Source organism: Mauremys mutica, chromosome 1, assembly GCF_020497125.1.
Source record: "Mauremys mutica isolate MM-2020 ecotype Southern chromosome 1, ASM2049712v1, whole genome shotgun sequence".
Lineage (NCBI taxonomy): Eukaryota > Metazoa > Chordata > Testudines > Geoemydidae > Mauremys > Mauremys mutica.
Genome location: NC_059072.1, coordinates 43,845,223 through 43,863,808, shown reverse-complemented (window position 1 = coordinate 43,863,808; position 18,586 = coordinate 43,845,223). Strand labels below are relative to the sequence as shown.

General features: G+C 47.5%; 1 protein-coding gene across 13 annotated transcripts in view; it reads right to left on the bottom strand.

Annotated features, from left to right (window-relative positions):
* The window catches only part of CADPS2 (calcium dependent secretion activator 2), a 548,645-nt gene that overhangs the window by 29,115 nt on the left and 500,944 nt on the right, over positions 1-18,586 (bottom strand). For all 13 annotated transcript variants that reach the window (XM_045031264.1, XM_045031306.1, XM_045031338.1 and 10 more), the window contains one exon: positions 634-741. In XM_045031264.1, coding sequence (XP_044887199.1) covers positions 634-741 — 108 coding nt within the window. The remainder of the gene's footprint in view (positions 1-633; positions 742-18,586) is intronic.

Below are 18,586 nucleotides of genomic sequence, written 5' to 3'. Positions count from 1 at the left end.
AAGCGCATTTGAAACATGAGGTCAACAGGTGATGTTGGGTGAAGTTTTGAAAATATGAGTCCTGTATCTAAATAAGCATTAGGATAACTTTAGGATTCTATATATTTGAAAATTTTGGACTAAATGTACATTAAGCTAAGTTCTAAAAGTTACTCAGCAAAAACAGCTCTTAGAAATCTGAAGGAATGTCGCACAGTTTATTTGTTTTCTTACTTTATCTGAAGAAAAAGGTATAAGAATTGTTATTTAGGGAAAATACCTTTTCAACTGTATCTTCATACACTAAGAACATCCATTACAATACAATTCTGTTCATGGCACTTTACTTCAAAATCAAAAGGTGGAATAAAACAAAATTGCATATAACACAATGATAAAATGATAGACTAGTTAAAATATTAATCTTAGAACACACTTTTGATTTACTCATTCCAACACAGACAGCTCTCATGCAGGAAATGCATACAATTAAGGCTATCTTTAGTAGCAGAAGACAACCAAATAAAAAAGCAGAACAAAAATAGCCAACAGAGAAAAACATCCTGACCTGCATGCTGAATGCAATCAAAATGCAACTTATCCCTTTCAGATGTAACCATGATGCCAGCATGCCTTGCAAGGGTAGTTACTTACATCAAACAACTTTTCTATATACATTTCCTCATTGACCTTTTCTCGAAGTATATCCTGGTTTTGCCGAACAAACATAATGTAGGTGTCTGCTAGATCCATTCCTGGTTTCTGCGGAAGAGAGAGACCATAAGAAAACTGTAACTTACTGAGAAAGGGGTTATTTTTAATCAGTTACAATTGTGAGATTATTAAAAATGAAAAATGATGTAAATATGTACCAACTCTTTGTTTTAATTAAAGTTGCTATTAACTTTGAATCGATGCCATATTAAAGCTGGATTTGATATTAATAATTCCTAGCATTGTAATTTCATGAACATTTTTAGCCATCTATGTACACTGATACACATTTAGGGTGAAATCCTAGTTCCACTGATGTCTACAGCAAAACTTCCATTGAACTCAATGGAACCCAGATTTCACGCTTAGTGTTTTCAGTATTGCTTGCTGGATATGCCCTTTGGAAATTCTGAAATACAGAGGCACTAATACTTATGAACTAGTTAACAATGAAGGAAAAACATCAGGTTATATGCTCCTCTTGATCTATCAGCACTAAGGGAAGGTGGATGCAAACATAGCAGGGAGAACATACTCCCATAATATTTAAAGTAATTTATATCCATACATTTATGAAAGATGACAACTTGTATGTGGGTATACAAACACATATCCAATTTATATATCTAATGTAAATAGTTGAAAATAGAAATGTATGTATATTAAATATGAATCCAAAAAGATGGCCACATAAATCAAAATTATAAATCAGAAAAAAAAAACACGCAGAATCTCATGTTGCTGAAGCCCTCATACACCACTTCCTCGATACTGGTCCAGAAATTAGTTTGCGCCTAAAGAGTATATGACAATTCATAGAGATTAAGGAGTACGACGGTGGCTTTAGCTCCCCTTTGCACTCCTTCAGACTTGTTCTGGTTCCAAGGTGCAAATGAGAGTAGTATGAACTTTGGGGATCCAAACTGTCAGAGGCTCAGGTTTGTTTCTAAATATCTACAAACGTTTGGCCTGATTCTGATCTCCCAACTGATATAAATTAGCAGTATCTCCACTGAAGTCAGTTGAGTTACAACAGCATATAAAGCTAGTGTGATAGTACAATCTAACCCCATCTTCCCCAGGCCTTTGCACTGGCATAATGAGCAAAGAGGATGACTATGGATGGAGCTTTGGAACCATATATGGGAAAACAGAGAGGATGGTCACTGCTCTTTGAAATGTTTGCTAAGAGTGAAATATTCCCCTGCCTGCATCAAGCCCAAATTCTTCAGGCTTTGTGTGGGGGCTGAAGAGACTGAAGTCACATACCACATCCCGAAGGCAGGATGAGTGTAGGCTAGGCTGTCTTTCCATGTCTATTCCACTCTGGCTGGAATGGTGGCTGCTAAAGTTTTGTATCCATAAATGTGTTTCCATTAGACCCTCCCCAGACAACCCACTGTCCATATTGGCCTATTGAAACCTGATAGGAGCTTCCTTGAAGACAAGCTATAAGAGGGGTGAAGGAGTATGGATAGCCTTCTGAAAATGCACCACTCTTGGGTTAGTTTCAGTCTAAAAATATAATTTGTCCAAAAATGATATTTTATGATGTTCATAGAACGCAACTGAAGGACAACTGTTATGATGATATAGATCAGTGTTTTTCAATCCGTGGGTTGTGACCCAGTAGTGGGTCGCAGCATGTCAGGCACTGGGTTGTCTTGCTCTGGTCAGCACCGCAGACGGGACTTTTAACGTGCTAGTACCTACCTTTTCCAACACTGCGCTGGGCCCCGGAAGCAGCCAGCAGCAAGTTCAGCTTCTAGTCAGGGGGGCCACGGGGCTCCGTGCACTGCCCCCACCCCAAGAACCCCCTCCACACTCCCATTGGCCAGGAATCGGGCAATGGGAGCTGTGCCTGTGAGTGAGAGTTGTGCAAAGCTGCTTGCGTGCCTCGGCCTAGGGGCAGGACCTACTGCTGGCCACTTCTGGGGTGCAGCACGGTCCACAGTGTCAGGACAGGCAGGAAGCCTGCCTCTGCACCCCTGCTGCACTGCTGACTGGGAGCTGCCAGAAGAAAGTCCGTGCCCCAATCCCCTGCCCCAGCCCTGAGCCCCCCAAACCTGGGACTCCTTCCTGCACCCCAAACCCCTCATCCTTGGCCCCACCCCAGAGCCTGCACCCCCAGCTCAGAGCACTGACCCCCTCCTGCATCCCAACCTCCTAGCCGGCCCAGAGCCCCCTCACACACCTCAGACCCCTCATCCCCAGCTCTGTTAGGTCAGGGGCATCAACATTTCCTTCAACTGGGTCCCCAGAAAAAAGGTTTGAAAACCACTGATCTAGATCAGATGATGGTACTGAATGTTATGCAATTTATTTATCTGATAGTACGTCTTAACAGAAAAAAATGTTTCTAAAGCACTCATGCTCCAATCCTTAGGTCTGGCTGAGCTTTGCTCAGCGTTCAGCTTCAGTGGTTGAGGAGGAAGGTGGCTGTATGCCACCTTTTCATTTCCTGGAATACGTTAAAGCAGCCGCATAGCAGCTTTAACATATACCGGTCTGTAACAGTTTCCCAGGGCTGTATTGACAGAGCAGCACAATGACCACAGCATACATCAGAATCTGTCTTTAATAGATTTTTAAAGGCAGATATTTAGCGTATTTTAGAGAATTATATGTAAACCATTTATATATTCAAAAATACCTTTACAGAAGATTTTGAAAACATGGCTATTTTATTACGCTATCGTTGTATGGAATTATGTTTTTACAAGTCCTTATTATAATGTACTTTATTAGAAGAGGGGTATAATTGTGTTTGTGCACAAAGGCAGTATGTATGTCAACCCAGTGAGGGGTGTGAAAAAGCTACCCCCTGAGTGGCGTAAGTTGCATCGACTTACAGCAGTGCCTACGCTGTGCTATGTCAGAGGAAAAAGCTCTTCCACCAACATAGCTTCTCCCACCTCTCACTGTGGTGGAATAATTATGCTGACAGGACTGCACTCTGCCATCAGAATAGCACGTCTTCACCAGATGCGCTAGAGTGGTGCAGCTGTGCCGATGTAGCACAATAGCGTAGATTAGCGCTAGCACACAGAACCTGCTGTACTTTCAGAAACTGCAGCTAAGATCCCAGCGATGTCTACCACAATAACAGGATGCAACACTCTGAGAATATTCACCACTCAAGTTCAATTATCCAACCCCTCAAGACCATTAACAAAATCAGACACTCTTTGTTAGAATAACTCCTTTTACGAATCTACCAAGGAACAAAACTGGGAAGACAACCCAGAATAAGGGATTCATTAATATATATGGAATTTATTATTTTTGCATAAATAACAGGGTCTAGGACTTCGTTTTCCAATATATCATAATATGAATGAGAAAATGTAGCCGTAGAATTTATCACATAGACCAGAGGTGGGCAAACTATGGCCCACGGGCCACATCCGTGGGACCCTCTTGCCCAGCCCCATAGCTCCTGGCTCAGGAGGCTAGCCCCCGGCCACTCCCCTGCTGTACCCACTCCCCTGCAGCCTCAGCTCACTGCACTGCTGGCGCAATGCTCTGGGCGGCAGCGCAGCTGCAGAGCCGCAGCCTGACCTGGTGCTCCATGCTGTGCGGTGGGGTGGCTGGCTCCAGCCCGGCGGCATGGCTGCCTGACCTGGTGCTCATGTTTCAACATTATTAAAATGAACATTTCCATAAGATCATTTTAATGTTTCAAAAATCAATATTTCAGAATTTCCATCCCATGTTAAATTTCAAAATGGGCTTTTTGCCCTGATTCAGGATGAAAAGAAATTTCAAAATGTCAAGCTTTCCCATGGGATGGAAATTCCATTTTCTTACCAGCTCCAGTTGTGAGTGACTTCAGCATAACCAGATTTCAATGAGAGTTGAGGACACAGCACCTTGCAGGATCGTGGCCAAAATGAAGGGCATTTGGGAAGCAGAATTCTATTTTTGCAGTTAGCACAAAACAGCCTATTCTTAGACATTTGTTTCAATCACTTGTCTCATCAGTTTAGAAACTAAATCACTAAGTGAAGGATATTCATAACCTATAATACAAAACTATATACTTTCATTCAGTATACCTTTTTGAGATTGTTAGAAAAATATTTCAGCATTCCATAGACTGTAGGAACTTGCTGAGTCCTGACATGCATGAGACAGAAATAAAAATGGTTCTGATTTGGAGTGACAATGGGAAAATATTTTGAAATCTGTAAACTGAAAAAAAAATCTAACAAATTAGGGACCCGTTATTGTTCTTGGGGATAATTTTTCAAAATACACACAAGTCTCCCATTGAAATGTTAATCTCTAACATTTCTATGATACATGCAAATTTTGCTTTCACTAAGTTAAGTAAAGAAATGTTTGTCCTGAAAACAGTCAAAACTAGAAAAAATAACATTTCCCATTAGCATCAACTCTTTCTTTTTCTTTGAGATGTTTATCTATTCTTGAAGCTGTGACATATGGGAATTTCACACCTAGTGAATATATTTTCATGTAGCTTGTGGCATGAGACTCTAATCATTAAAAGAATATACACAAGTAAGAGTAACTGCAACAGCTGGTGACATTTACCAATTACAATTACAGTTCTTAAAAACACTTTATCCTTTTTTAATGTGTATGCAGAGCAATTATTTCTGATAAATTGCTGAAAAAATGTAATTTTCCTTCTAAACAGTTTCTACTTATAGTACAAATGTGTCTGGATAAGGAAGATTATAACTGGTTCAATGTTTCTTTATGGTAGGTCTCTCTGTTTTAAAAGCTGTGGCACACTGATTCATGAACTCATTGAAGCCATTACAAGCTGTCCGTTTATTGCATGTCATTTGGGATAGACACTTCAAACAAATTTGACTAAATCCATAATAAAATATATACTTCACTGTCTCCCCACACTGGTATGTTGCATTTATTTGGCCTTCTTCAAATATGTGAAAGAAAAATATATATTGTAAACAAGTGACAAAACAGGATGTGTCACTGTAAACTGTGTTTTTAACATAAATAGAAAAATGTGGTTTTTTCCCCCATAGGGATGACTTCTTTCAGTTGAGCCATTTATATCAAAACATATCATCACTCTCTTATTTTGGATTTTTACATTTAAGAAAACAAGATGAATATCAAATTTGAAAATGTGAGAGAAAGATTAAGTCTCATTAGCAATCAGATATACCTTAAATGACAAACGGATATTAAGTTGTATTTAAAGTAACTATAACATGCTATATAGCAATGGACATTTCAGCAGACTGTTATGAATATCAAATAGATTATAATGGTGAGCACTTTTATACCTGAAATATCAAATTCTCCTTGTATGGAACTCCTACTGAAGTCAATGGAAGAAAGCTACCCAAATGCAATTGAGAGCAGAAGTTAGCCTGGTAAACTTAACTGAATAAGCATAAAGTTTTTTAATGGTCTGAAATCTTACAGAAAAGGAATAACCATATTTTAGGAAAGACAAAACTACTGTACTATTGTTTATATAATTCAGAATAGTAGGCAGGATGTTTTGAATGATCAGAGATTGAAAGAGAAAGTCACAAAGAGATTAACAGAAAAACTAGAAAAACAAAGACATCAAATGAAATACCAGGAAATGAAATATTTTTAATAGGGTTACCCTGTTATTGGTTACACAAGTAACCGAATACAGTCGCAAGTGATTGAGTTTAAACAAGGGTGTAGGCTTCAACAGATTCTTTCTAGGGTTAATCACTAGTTAACCTGGCAAGATGAACATGCTGTTTAAAAAAAAAAAAAGATAAAAAAATTCCTTGTTAATTATATGCTGTAAGTGCTTTTACTTCCTGCTGCTACACCTAATCCCACAGGTGCAGGTCGTTTCTTTTACCATTCACTGGTAGGTGGATTCAACTCCAGAGTCATTTTTTCAGAGCAACAGATTTAGATACAGAAGAAGCTGCTTAACCTTTCACTAGAGGTTAACAATACTCCAGAAAAACATTGTCATGGTGCCTGTCTAACAAGGAGACAAATTTATAAATACACTATTCCAGTTTCAAAGAGGATCCAGAAGCTACATTATAATTGACTTAATTTGAAAGCACGTCTTTTCTCTTAGAAAAGCTCGCCTGCAGCAACAAATCAGAAGTAATGCCATATTGTCTTAATTTCGGAGAGTTCAAGTGTTTACAGATGAAAGGTCTGCAACAAGTGCTACTCCTCCTAATGTTTCCCTATGGCTGGTGAGATATGACTTGGTTTTTGTGCTCTGCTTCTACAATGGAACAGCTTGTCACAATCTCAGTAGAAACCACACATATTTGTAAATACTTAAGTTATGTTGTCGTCACTTCATCATTCAAAAGAGATTGTTACTTAGCAGAGCATATTAAACATACCCATGTTTCTAGTTTACTGAGAAAAAAATTAGTTTGATAAGGATTGGTATCATGAAAGTGTTCATTCCTCAGGAGCTTAAAATTGATGTCATACTATACCTGTCCAAGAACAAAATTCTCCTGATTTTATTGTAATTAATAACTGAGTACTTTTTTGACTGAAGGAAGGCATTTTCAACTGAAGCACTTAGCTGCAAAGCAGCCATGAGCGGGAAGGGGGCTCTGGGAAAGAATATGGGAGCCCCATGTTAACATTCCACCACTACACTGAAGAGAAGGTTGGGGTGATTTTCCTTATTTTGAAGGAAATCGCTCCTCTCTGGATACAGTTAAATATCATTGCCAGAAGTGACTTATCCCCTGTGCTCAACATTAAGGCTACGTTTTAGTCATGGGTATTTTTAGTAAAAGTCATGGACAGGTCATGGGCAGTAAACAAAAATTCCCGGTCCATGACCTGTCCATGACATTTACTAAAAATACCTGTGACTAACATTTGGGCGGGGGGCAGAGGAGCACAAGCGCCGGCTGCCACAGCTCCCATTGGCTGGGAAACACAGCCAATGTGAGCTGCAGGGGTGAAGCCTGTGGGAGCGGGCAGTCCAGAGTCCCTCTCGGCCCCTCCACTGCCTAGGAGCTGCAGGGCCATGCCAGTGGGAGCCCCACTCCCTGGGACCTCCAAACCACCTGCCTCTAGCCCCCTTCCACACACACCCAAACTGCTGCTGCTGGCCTAGGGGCTGCCTAGCTCGGGCAGCCCCTGAGCCAGCACCAGCTACTACAGAAGTCACAGAGGTCATGGAAAGTCACGGAATCCATGACCTCCATGACAGACTGGCAGCCTTACTCATAATTGTTTGGCTTTGGAAATGATCAGATGGCACCAAATGGCAGCAATTAAAAATATTATTGTGGTAGATACCCTTGGAACTCCCTACAAGATCTTCATTCTCCCCTGCTTCACTCTCACACTACAAACTATATTATCTGTGCACTTAATTAGTTTGCAAGATAGTGCTACGCCCCTATGTGATTGTTTTTAAGGAAATGATTTTCCCCTACTCTTTCTTTGTCTTTTTAGATGGCAAGTTCTTCAGAACAAGCACTGCACCTTCTTTTATGTCAGGAAAAGAGCGTACCATGTTCTGGGTGCTACCAGAAGCAAATACAAATAATGTATGCTAATTCTTTTTAATTATTAATAAAAGTAAAAAAACGGTTACTCACCTTTGTAACTGTTGTTCTTCAAGATGTGTTGCTCATATCCATTCCAATTAGGTGTGTGTGCGCCGCGTGCACGATCTTCGGAGAATTTTTACCCTAGCAACACCCGGTGGGTCGGCTGTGGAGCCCCCTGGAGTGGCGCCTTAATGGCGCTGGATATATACCCCCTGCCAACCCAGCGCCCCCTCAGTTCCTTCTTGCTGGCTACTCCAAGGCCTGGTCTACACTAAGGGAGGGGGTCGAACTAAGGTACGCAACTTCAGCTACGCGAATAGCGTAGCTGAAGTTGAACTACCTTAGTTCGAGCTACTCACCCGTCCAGACGTCCAGGGATCGAAGTCCGCGGCTCCCCCGTTGACTCCGCCACCGCTGTTTGCGGTGGTGGAGTTCCGGAGTCGACGGGAGCGTGTTCGGAGTTCGAACTATCGCGTCTAGATTAGACTAGACGCGATAGTTCGAACTCCGAGAAGTCGAACTCTACGCGTCGACCCGGCGGGTAAGTATAGACCTACCCCAACAGAGGGGAAGGAGGGCGGGTTTGGAATGGATATGAGCAACACATCTCGAAGAACAGTAGTTACAAAGGTGAGTAACCGTTTTTTCTTCTTCGAGTGCTTGCTCATATCAATTCCAATTAGGTGACTCCCAAGCCTTACCTAGGCAGTGGGGTCAGAGTGAGACATTGCTGAGTACAGAACTGCTGAACCAAATGCGGCATCATCTTTAGACTGCTGTACTAATGCATAGTGAGCAGCAAAGGTATGTACTGATGACCAAACCGCAGCTCTACAGATTTCGTGAATTAGAACCTGGGCCAGGAAAGCGGCCGATGAGGCTTGAGCCCTCGTGGAGTGGGCGGTAAGGCGTGGGGTCGGGACACCGGCCAAGTCATAGCAAGCACGGATACAGGCCGTGATCCAAGAGGAGATGCGTTGCGAGGAGACCGGTAGGCCTTTCATCCGGTCGGCCACTGCAACGAAGAGCTCGGTCATTTTCCTAAATGGCTTCGTACGCTCGATATAGAATGCGAGGGCCCTACAAATGTCCAGAGAGTGCATACGTTAATCCTGCCGCGTAGCATGCGGCTTCGGATGAAAGACTGGGAGGAAAATGTCCTGGTTCACATGAAAAGCTGATACCACCCAGGGCTGCCCAGAGGATTCCGGGGGCCCGGGGTCTTCGGCGGCGGGGGGCCCTTCCGTTCCGGGACCCGCCGCCAAAGTGCCCCAAAGACCCGCGGCGGGAGCCCCCCGCCGCCGAATTACCGCCGAAGCGGGACCCGCCGCGAAGCGCAGCCCGGTCTTTGGCGGTAATTCGGTGGCGGGGAGGGGGTCCCCGCCGCGGGCCTTCGGGGCACTTCGGCGGTGGGTCCCGGAACAGAAGGGGCCCCCCGCCGCCAAAGACCGGGCTGCGCTGCGGCGGCGGCGGGTCCCGCCTCAGCCTCTCACCCAAGCGCGTCTCCGGCGGGGCCTGAGCTCCATCCCGCTCAGAGCCGCGTGGTGAGGGGACGGGGCTGTGAGCTCCACGCCGAGCGGAGGCAGCTGCCCCGCCCCCTCCCCACGCCGCTCTGAGCGGGGTGGGGCTCAGGCCCCATTGGAGCTCCCAGCCCCGCCCCCTCACACGCGGCTCGGATCGGGGCGGAGCTCAGGGGCTCGGCTGGAGACTCGGCGCTTGATGCGCTGAGGCTCCAGGAGAGGGGCGGAGGCGGGAGCCTCCGCTCTTCTCTTGGGGGCCCCTGCGGAGCCCGGGGCAAATTGCCCCCTTTGCCCCCCCCCTGGGCGGCCCTGATACCACCTTGGGGAGAAAGGCGGCGGGGTGGGGGAGGGGTGAAGCTGCACCTTGTCTTTATGGAAAACTGTATATGGCGGCTCTGATGTGAGGGCTCTGATTTCAGATACGCGTCTCGCTGAAATGATGGCTACAAGGAAGGCTGTCTTCCAAGATAGGTAAAGGAGTGATCAGGTGGCCATTGGCTCTAACGGGGGCCCTGTGAGCCAGGTTAAGGTCCCACGCCGGAACCATGGGTAGAGGCGATCTAAACCCTTCAGAAATCTAACGACCATCGGGTTGGAGAAGACAGAGGAAGCATGTTCTCCTAAATGGAAAGCCGAGATGGCTGCCAGGTGCACCCTGACAGATGATATCTCCAGGCCCTGATGCTTTAGGGATAGGAGATAGTCAAGGATGAGAGGTATCGATGCCTGCAATGGGGGCGTGTCATGCTGCTCGCACCAACAGAAGAAATGCCTCCATTTAGCCAGGTACGTGGCTCGAGTCGAGGGTTGCCTGCTGCCTAACAGAACCCGCTGCACCGACTGTGAGCAGAGTAACTCTGACTGAGTTAGCCATGCAGCATCCACGCTGTAAGGTGGAGCGATTTCAGGTCAGGGTGACAGAGTCCTCCTTGGTCCTGCGAGATAAGGTTCAGCCACAATGGGAGCGTGATCGGAGGCTCTACTGATAACTCCAGGCAAGGGCAGCTCTAGGAATTTGGCCGCCCCAAGCATGGCGGCATGCCGCAGGGGGCGCGCTGCCCGTCCCGCGGCTCAAGGGGACCTTTTGCAGAAATGCCTGCGGAGGGTGCGCTGGGAGGGCGGCAGGCAGCTCCGGCGGACCTTCCGCAGTCATGCCTGCGGGAGGTCCACCCGAGCTGCGGGACCAGCGAACCCTCCGCAGTCATGCCTGCGGGAGGTCCGCTGGTCCCGCGGCTCCGGTGGACCTCCCACAGGCATGACTGCGGAAGGTCCGCCGGAGCCGCCTGCCGCCCTCCCGGTAAAATGCCGCCCCAAGCGCGCGCTTGGCGCGCTGGGGTCTGGAGCCGGCCCTGACTCCAGGAGTGTGGTGTACCAGTGCTGCCTGGGCCATGCTGGGGCGACCAGAATCATGCATGCTTTGTTCCTGCACAGCTTGAGTAGGACCCTGTGGACCTGCGGGAATGGAGGGAAGGCATAGAACAGCTGGCCTTTCCAGCAGGAAGTAGGAAAACATCTGATAGGGAAACCTGAGAGTGCGCCTGGAGAGAACAGAACACTTGGCACTTCCAATTGATGCGCGAGACAAATAGGTCGACCTGGGGAAACCCCCACCTCAGGAAGATGGAGTGGATGATATCTGGACGAATCGACCACTTGTGAGGCTGGAAGGACCTGCTGAGGCAGTCTGCCAGCGTGCTCTGGACCCCTGGGAGAAACGACGCCATCAGATGTATCGAGTGGACTATGCAGAATTCCCACAGGTGAAAGGCCTCCTGGCACAGGGGGGACGACCGGGCTTCCCCTTCCTTGTTGATGTAGAATATGGCCGTGGTGGTGTCTGTGAGGACTGCCACACAACGGCCATGTAGGTGCTCGTGAAATGCTTGACACGCTAGGCGTACTGCCATCAGTTCTCGTACATTGATATGCAGAGTCAGATTGGATGTGGTCCACAGGCCCTGTGTTTGGAGCTCCCCGAGGTGGGCACCCCATCCCAGAGATGATGTGTCTGTGACCAGGTACAAGGAGGGTTGTGGGGTGTGAAATGGTACCCCGTTGCACACCGATGTGGGGTCCAGCCACCAACGGAGGGAAGTCAAAACCGATTCCGGGACAGTGACCACCATGCTCAGGCTGTCTCGACCTGGTCGATATGCTGTTGATAACCAGTCCTGAAGCATGCGAAGCCGAAGTCTGGCATGCCTGGTTACATAAATGCACGAAGCCATGTGCCCCAGAAGGCCGAGGCACGTCTTTACCGTGAAAGTAGGAAAGTTTAGGAGGCTGCCAATGATGCTCACCATCGACTGAAAGCGTGCATCCGGCAGGAGAGCGAGGGTGAGTCTGGAGTCCAGGACTGCCCCGATAAACTCTATTCTCTGGGTTGGTTCCAGAGTCAGCTTTCCGTTGTGTTGAGCAGGAGACCCAGCCAGCAGAACGTGCTTAGGGCGAATAGAACATGGGATTGAATTTGGTCCCTGGTTTGGCCTCGAATGAGTCAGTCGTCGAGATACGGAAACACCTGGATCCGTTGACGAAAGTAGGCTGCTACGACAGCCATACACTTGGTGAACACCCTGGGAGCCGTGGACAGGCCGAAGGGAAGGACAGCGAATTGATAGTGTTCGTGATTGACCACAAAGCGAAGGAAGTGCCTGTGTGGCAGGTAAATCACTATGTGGAAGTATGTGTCCTTCGTGTTGAGGGCGGCGTACCAGTCCCCAGGATCCAGGGAAGGAATAATGGTCCTCAGTGAAACCATACGGAACTTCAACTTTACCATGAATTTGTTGAGTCTGCGCAGACCTAGGGTGGGTCGAAGCCTACCCTTGGCCTTGGGGATAGGAAGTAGCGGGAGTAAAAACCCCTGCCCCTTAGCTCCATTGGAACCTCCTCGATCGCTCCTATGGACAGGAGCGTTTGGACCTTCTGTATAAGGAGTTGCTCATGAGAGGGGTCCCTGAAGAGGGATGGGGAGGGAGGATGGGAAGGAGGGGAGAAAGAAAACTGGAGAGAATATCCATTTTCCACCGTGCGAAGAACCCACCAGTCTGAAATTATACGGGACCACACACGGTGGAAATGGGAGAGAGAATCTCAAAATGGAGGGGAAGGATTCTGGGTGATCACTAATACGCCATCCTCGGGCGCACCTTCACGAGTTTTGCTTAGGCCCCGCCGATGGTTTGGGAGGGCCTTGGTTCTGACCAGGTTGGTGGCCGTTGGATTTCTTTCTACCACCTCGTCCGCGTCTTCTATAGAAGTCCTGCCTCGGATGAGGGGGAGGGTAAAACCTTTGAGGCTGCGGCTTAAAAGGCTTGTGCTGAGTCACCGGGGTGTGCATACTCAGGGAGCGCATGATAACCCTAGAATCTTTCAGGCTCTGTAATCTAGAGTCCGTCTTGTCTGAGAACAGGCCCTGCCCATCAAATGGCAGGTCTTGCAGGATCTGTTGCAGCTCTGGTGGCAGGCCAGATACCTGCAACCAGGAGATGCGTCGCCTGGCTATGCCCGATGCCAGGGTCCTAGCTGCAGAGTCTGCTGCATCTAAGGAGGCCTGTAAGGAGGTCCTAGCCACCTTTTTGCCTTCCTCCACTAAAGCCCCAAACTTGTCCCTGGACTCCCGCGGAATTAACTCCTGAAATTTCCCCATGGAGTTCCACAAGTTATAGCAATACCAGCTCAGGAGTGCTTGTTGGTTTGCGACCCTGAGCTGAAAACCCCCCGCCGAATAAATTTTGCGCCCAAACCAATCTAGACACCTGGCATCTTTTGATTTGGGCGCTGGGGTCTGTTGACCATGCCATTCCCTTGCATTCACCGAGGACACCACTAATGAACATGGCTGAGGGTGAGTATAAAGGTACTCAGACTCCTTGGAGGGGACAAAGTATTTTCTCTATCTCCCTCTGGCCGTCGGTGGGATAGAGGCGGGGGTCTGAGATATTGTCTTGGCGTTGGTCTGGATGACGTGGATGATGGGCAACGCTACTCGGGACAGGGCCTCCGCTGAAAGGATGTCCACCACTGGGTCCTCCAGTCCCACTACCTCCTCCACTTGGAGGTCCACATTATGTGCCACCTTACGTAAAAGGACTTGGTGGGCACGAAGGTCTATCGGGGGAGGACCCAAGGCTGTTGTCCCCGCCACTGCCTCATCTGGAGAAGATGACAAAGATGCCACAGGGTCCAGAGGGTCCTGTGGCGGATCGTGTAGCGAGGAGTCCTGTTGCCCAGGATCCGCTACACTGGGGTATGGGGCCTGTGTTGGGGTAGGTGCAGCCTCTTCCATACCCCCCAGATGGGGATGACTTATGGTGGCTTCTGGTACCCGAGGTTCTGAATGGGTTGAGTGGGAGGCCCCTGACGGAACTCCTTGGGCTTGCTGGTATGCCCACAAGGACCATTGTGCAGGATCCTGATTAAGGTCTTGGCCTTCATCATGCCATTGACCCACATTATCCTTGCTCTGGCCTGAAGCTGGGTAGGCTGAGTGCGAAGTACCCTCAGACTGCGACGACCGTGAGGCGGAGCACAAGGACCAAGGTGCTGCGGAGCGTGTCTGTGTCAACTCTCCGGGGCGCGGTGCGGACCAGTACCGGAACGCTGGAGAGAGATGGTGGCGAGGCGTCGGGGAGTGGTACCAGGATTGAGATCGACCCGGTACCGGGATCCAGACCTGGATCGCGATGACGAACGTCTGTGGGAGCGGTGCCGGGATCGATTTTGGGAAGGCGATCGGCATTGCGATCGGTGCTGGGAGCGACGTTGGGAGTCCGAATGGTACCGCAGCCCGGAGTTATGCCGAGAGGTGGACCGGGGCTGCGAGTACGACCGGTGCCGTGAGTACGACTGGTGTTGGGACTGTGTTGGGACTGTGAATGGTGCCAGGATCGGGAGCGATGCTGCGTCTCCATGCTAGGAGATGGCAGATGTATTAGGGTAGGCTTGCCCCTAGACAGTATAACAGAAGTCAGAGGCGGTGCCACAGTCTGTGCCGGTGCCGGCTTTGTGAGGGCAATGAGGTCTCTCGCTGTCGCAAATGTCTTCGGTGTCGATGGAAGCTGGGGCTCAACCACGGTCCGGGTCGGGGAGCCAGTGCGCACCAGACTCAATGGCTCCTCCCTCGGTGCCGGAGTCAACGGTGCTGATATCAGCGCTTGTACCTTCGGTCGCTTCGGTGCCGGATGCGACTCTGAGGTTAGCAAAGGAGGTGCCAGCGCCTGTTGCTGCAAGACAGTCACCTCCGGCTTGCGCAGTCTCTTCTGTCCTGGAGACAGGGAATGGCACTGAGCCATTTGCACTGGACGTGGTGCTGGAGCAGTCCGGTGCCGCGGGCCTCTATCCGAGTCTCCCCGCGGTGCTGTACCTGAAGCCACTGCCGGGGCACTGCGCACCGACGCGCTCGGTGCTGGAACTTGGCGTGCCGATAGGGGATCCGGGCTCAGGGCCACCTCCAAAAGGAGCTGCTTGAGCCTAAAGTCCCGCTCCTTTTTGGCTCGAGGTCTGAACGCTTTATAGATCGTACACTTCTCGGCCTGGTGAGACTCCCCGAGACACTTCAGCCAAAAGTCGTGGGGGTCTCCGATTGGCATAGGCTTTGAGCAGGTTGAACACGGCTTAAAATGCGGAGCCTTGGGCAGCAGCAGGGAGGAAGGGGGAGGATCCCTTCCAACCTGCTAAACTTAACTACAAGCCTAACTTTATATCTATAACACTATTTACACTGTATTAACTATATATATTATAACAACTAGAACAACGATCTAAAACTGGGAAGCAAAAGCTAGGGAGAGTGGAGGACAGCTATGCTGCGCTCCACAGTTCCAACGACTGTCACGGGTGGTAGCAGGTTTAAAACAAATAAAAGGAAGTTCTTCTTCACGCAGCGCACAGTCAACTTGTGGAACTCCTTACCTGAGGAGGTTGTGAAGGCTAGGACTATAACAATGTTTAAAAGGGGACTGGATAAATTCATGGAGGCTAAGTCCATAAATGGCAATTAGCCAGAATGGGTAAGAATGGTGTCCCTAGGCTCTGTTCGTCAGAGGATGGAGATGGATGGCAGGAGAGAGATCACTTATGTTCTTATGGTAAGAAGGAACAGAGGAGGCTCTGGGTAGGCTGGGGTATATATCCAGCACCATTAAGGCACCACTCCAGGGGGCTCCACAGCCGACCCACTGGGTGTTGCTAGGGTAAAAATTCTCCGACAATTGTGCACGCAGCGCGTGCACACCTAATTGGAATCGATATAAGCAAGCACTTGAAGAAGAAGAAACTGCTATCAGTGCTGTTACTATTCTCAGTCCAGGGCTTTCAGCACATCTTTTTGCTGTTGCTTTAGCTAGTGCACTGATGCCATGCCCATGACCCATAACTGTTTCTTTGTAAAAGCCACATACTAAACATGTTCAATGCTTCCAAATGCAAATTCCCTGTGACAAGATGCTCCCTCCCCACTCCTTCAAAAAAGGCTTTCTAAAATGGAGAGAATAATTTTTGTAGTTGTTGATTTAAGCAGGAGTGGAAAAAGCAGGAGATGGTTCATGGCAGGTATGAATGAAAAGGGCTTGGTTGGGTTATATTTTATCCTTGAAAAGCTGAATGACTGGAAGAACAGATTGGCAATCAGGAGATTGCTGAAGATGTACAACTCAAAGCTAGAAGTTAAGACCTCAGCACATCAGTGATGTACAGGAGAGAATGCAGAATTATTTTGCTAACAATTCTTAATGCTGCCTTAATGTCAAAGACCAACAACTTTATCACAAACAGGGAGTCAGATATTTTAGCATCCCAAAGCAGCTACAATCCACATATGCAAGAGGTACAATAAAACAAACAAAAACCATATAGGCATCATAATAATATACTGACCTCAAAGAGTGCTTGATTAGCTGCTTACACAAATTTCAAAGACAACTAAATATATAGTTTAGTATTTGGACCTCAATGTGTCACATAGGAAAGAACTGAAGGTTGGAGACTGGACCACAGAAAATAGGGTGAGTAGTAGCAGAAATGCTAAAGACAAGGAACAAGTAAAGGAACATCTGGAAGAGAGGCTTCTAGGCTATCACTGCATCTCTGGATTTCTCAGCTCTTTCTTTACAACTGCAACTCAGCTGTTAGACTCTGCAAATTTAGTAAATGCCTGAAAGGGGCCAACTCGTTACCCACACAATAGATTATAAACTACTTTCACTTAGTTTAAATACCAAAGCAAAAGGAAGAACATTGTGTCTAATTTCTTAAGACAATGTGAAGCAGTGCAGAAAAAGACTGCAAAACAGCACCTATTGCTAAGTGTTCAGTTTGACTGGCATGTTATTCTATTATGTACGTTGAAAGGAAACCTGAACGTTCAGTAAACTCAGTGTCTGACTATATAATGGAGCACAAGCTGGGAAAGTAAAATGTTGCACTGATTTATCATTGCTGGAGTCTTATTACTAGCTTTGTTAATACTCTCTACCAATTTAAGATGCTAAACAGCAGATATAAGTATGTACCTTTAAATTCATAACCCAAACATATCCAGTTCCAGTCAACTCTAGTAGGCCAGAGTTGGTATGTAGGGTAGGCCTATTCAACAAATTTTGGGACCCCCAACCTCTATCTGCTGTGATCCCATCACTGCGTGTGGCGTGTTGTGCTGTTTTCTTGGCGTATCCCATCGTAGCTGACATATGAGTGTCAGTTTGTTTCAGTGAGTCTTCTTGTATGAACATACACCAATGAGGGATCCGCAGATACATCCGCATGTCGAGCAGATCTGGCCACATGTTTTTACCATGAACTGGTTTCTTCGCTCATGCTTCTCTCTGGCTTTTTCTGTTCTGCTGTTCTGGATAGCTTTAACTGCAGACCAACGGGTCTGCCTCCATCCTGATATACTGGCGGCAGCAGCTTCCCATGTGCATCACTAGGTACACGGCCAGTCTTAGGATTTTGGGGGGAGGGTCAACTAAATGGGCTAAACAACCCAAACACCACTGCTAATATAAACGTATGTGTATGAAATGATAAAGGTGGAGGGGAATCCTCAGGTCACCACCAGCCTCATGCTGCAGAAGAGGCATAGCCTAGTTTATTGTTCTGGGGGGACGTGCATAGTTCACAACATTTGAACTCTTGTCCTGAGACACTCAACCCTAGGCCCCTATTCAGAACAGCACTAATGACTTCAGTTGGGCTTATGTATATGATCAAAGTGAGGCACATGTTTAAGCATTATCCTCAACAGGGATACGTTCCTGATTTGGGGCCCTAATGATCAGTCACATTTTCAGAGCAATCCTTGCAACCTAACGTACTAGATTTTTTTTTAAAATGAAAGCACAGATTGATACATCGACTCCCCAAAATGAGGTCATACAACCGCAGGCCTGAAAGGCAGGTACTTGAGGTTGTCAAGCAGCATCTGGTCATCTTCTGAAAGTGGTGAACCATTCAAGAGAGAGGTCTAGCTTTGCTGTGATCAGCACTGGCCCTAAGGGTGAAAGGTGACAAAGGTGTTTTCATGCTGCATTTGTGCTCCCCCAGTCCCTGCACTTCTGGAGACTGATTTGGCCATTGGTGTACGTTAGAGAAGCCTCGGGGCTGCTCAAATTTACAGTTGCCTGCAATAGCCCCCAAGGATAGCATTGAAAGATCACTGTATGCTCAGGCCACACAGCTCTTACACCCTGTGAGGACCAGAAAGGGGTGGTATAGAACCAAGGCTCGCTAATTGGTGAGGGGAAGGCCCCTCTATAAATGCCTCCCCTCATTAATCCTTCAAGACTCCTGGGGATTACAGCAGCCTCCTCGCTGGCTTTCCTGGCGTGACAA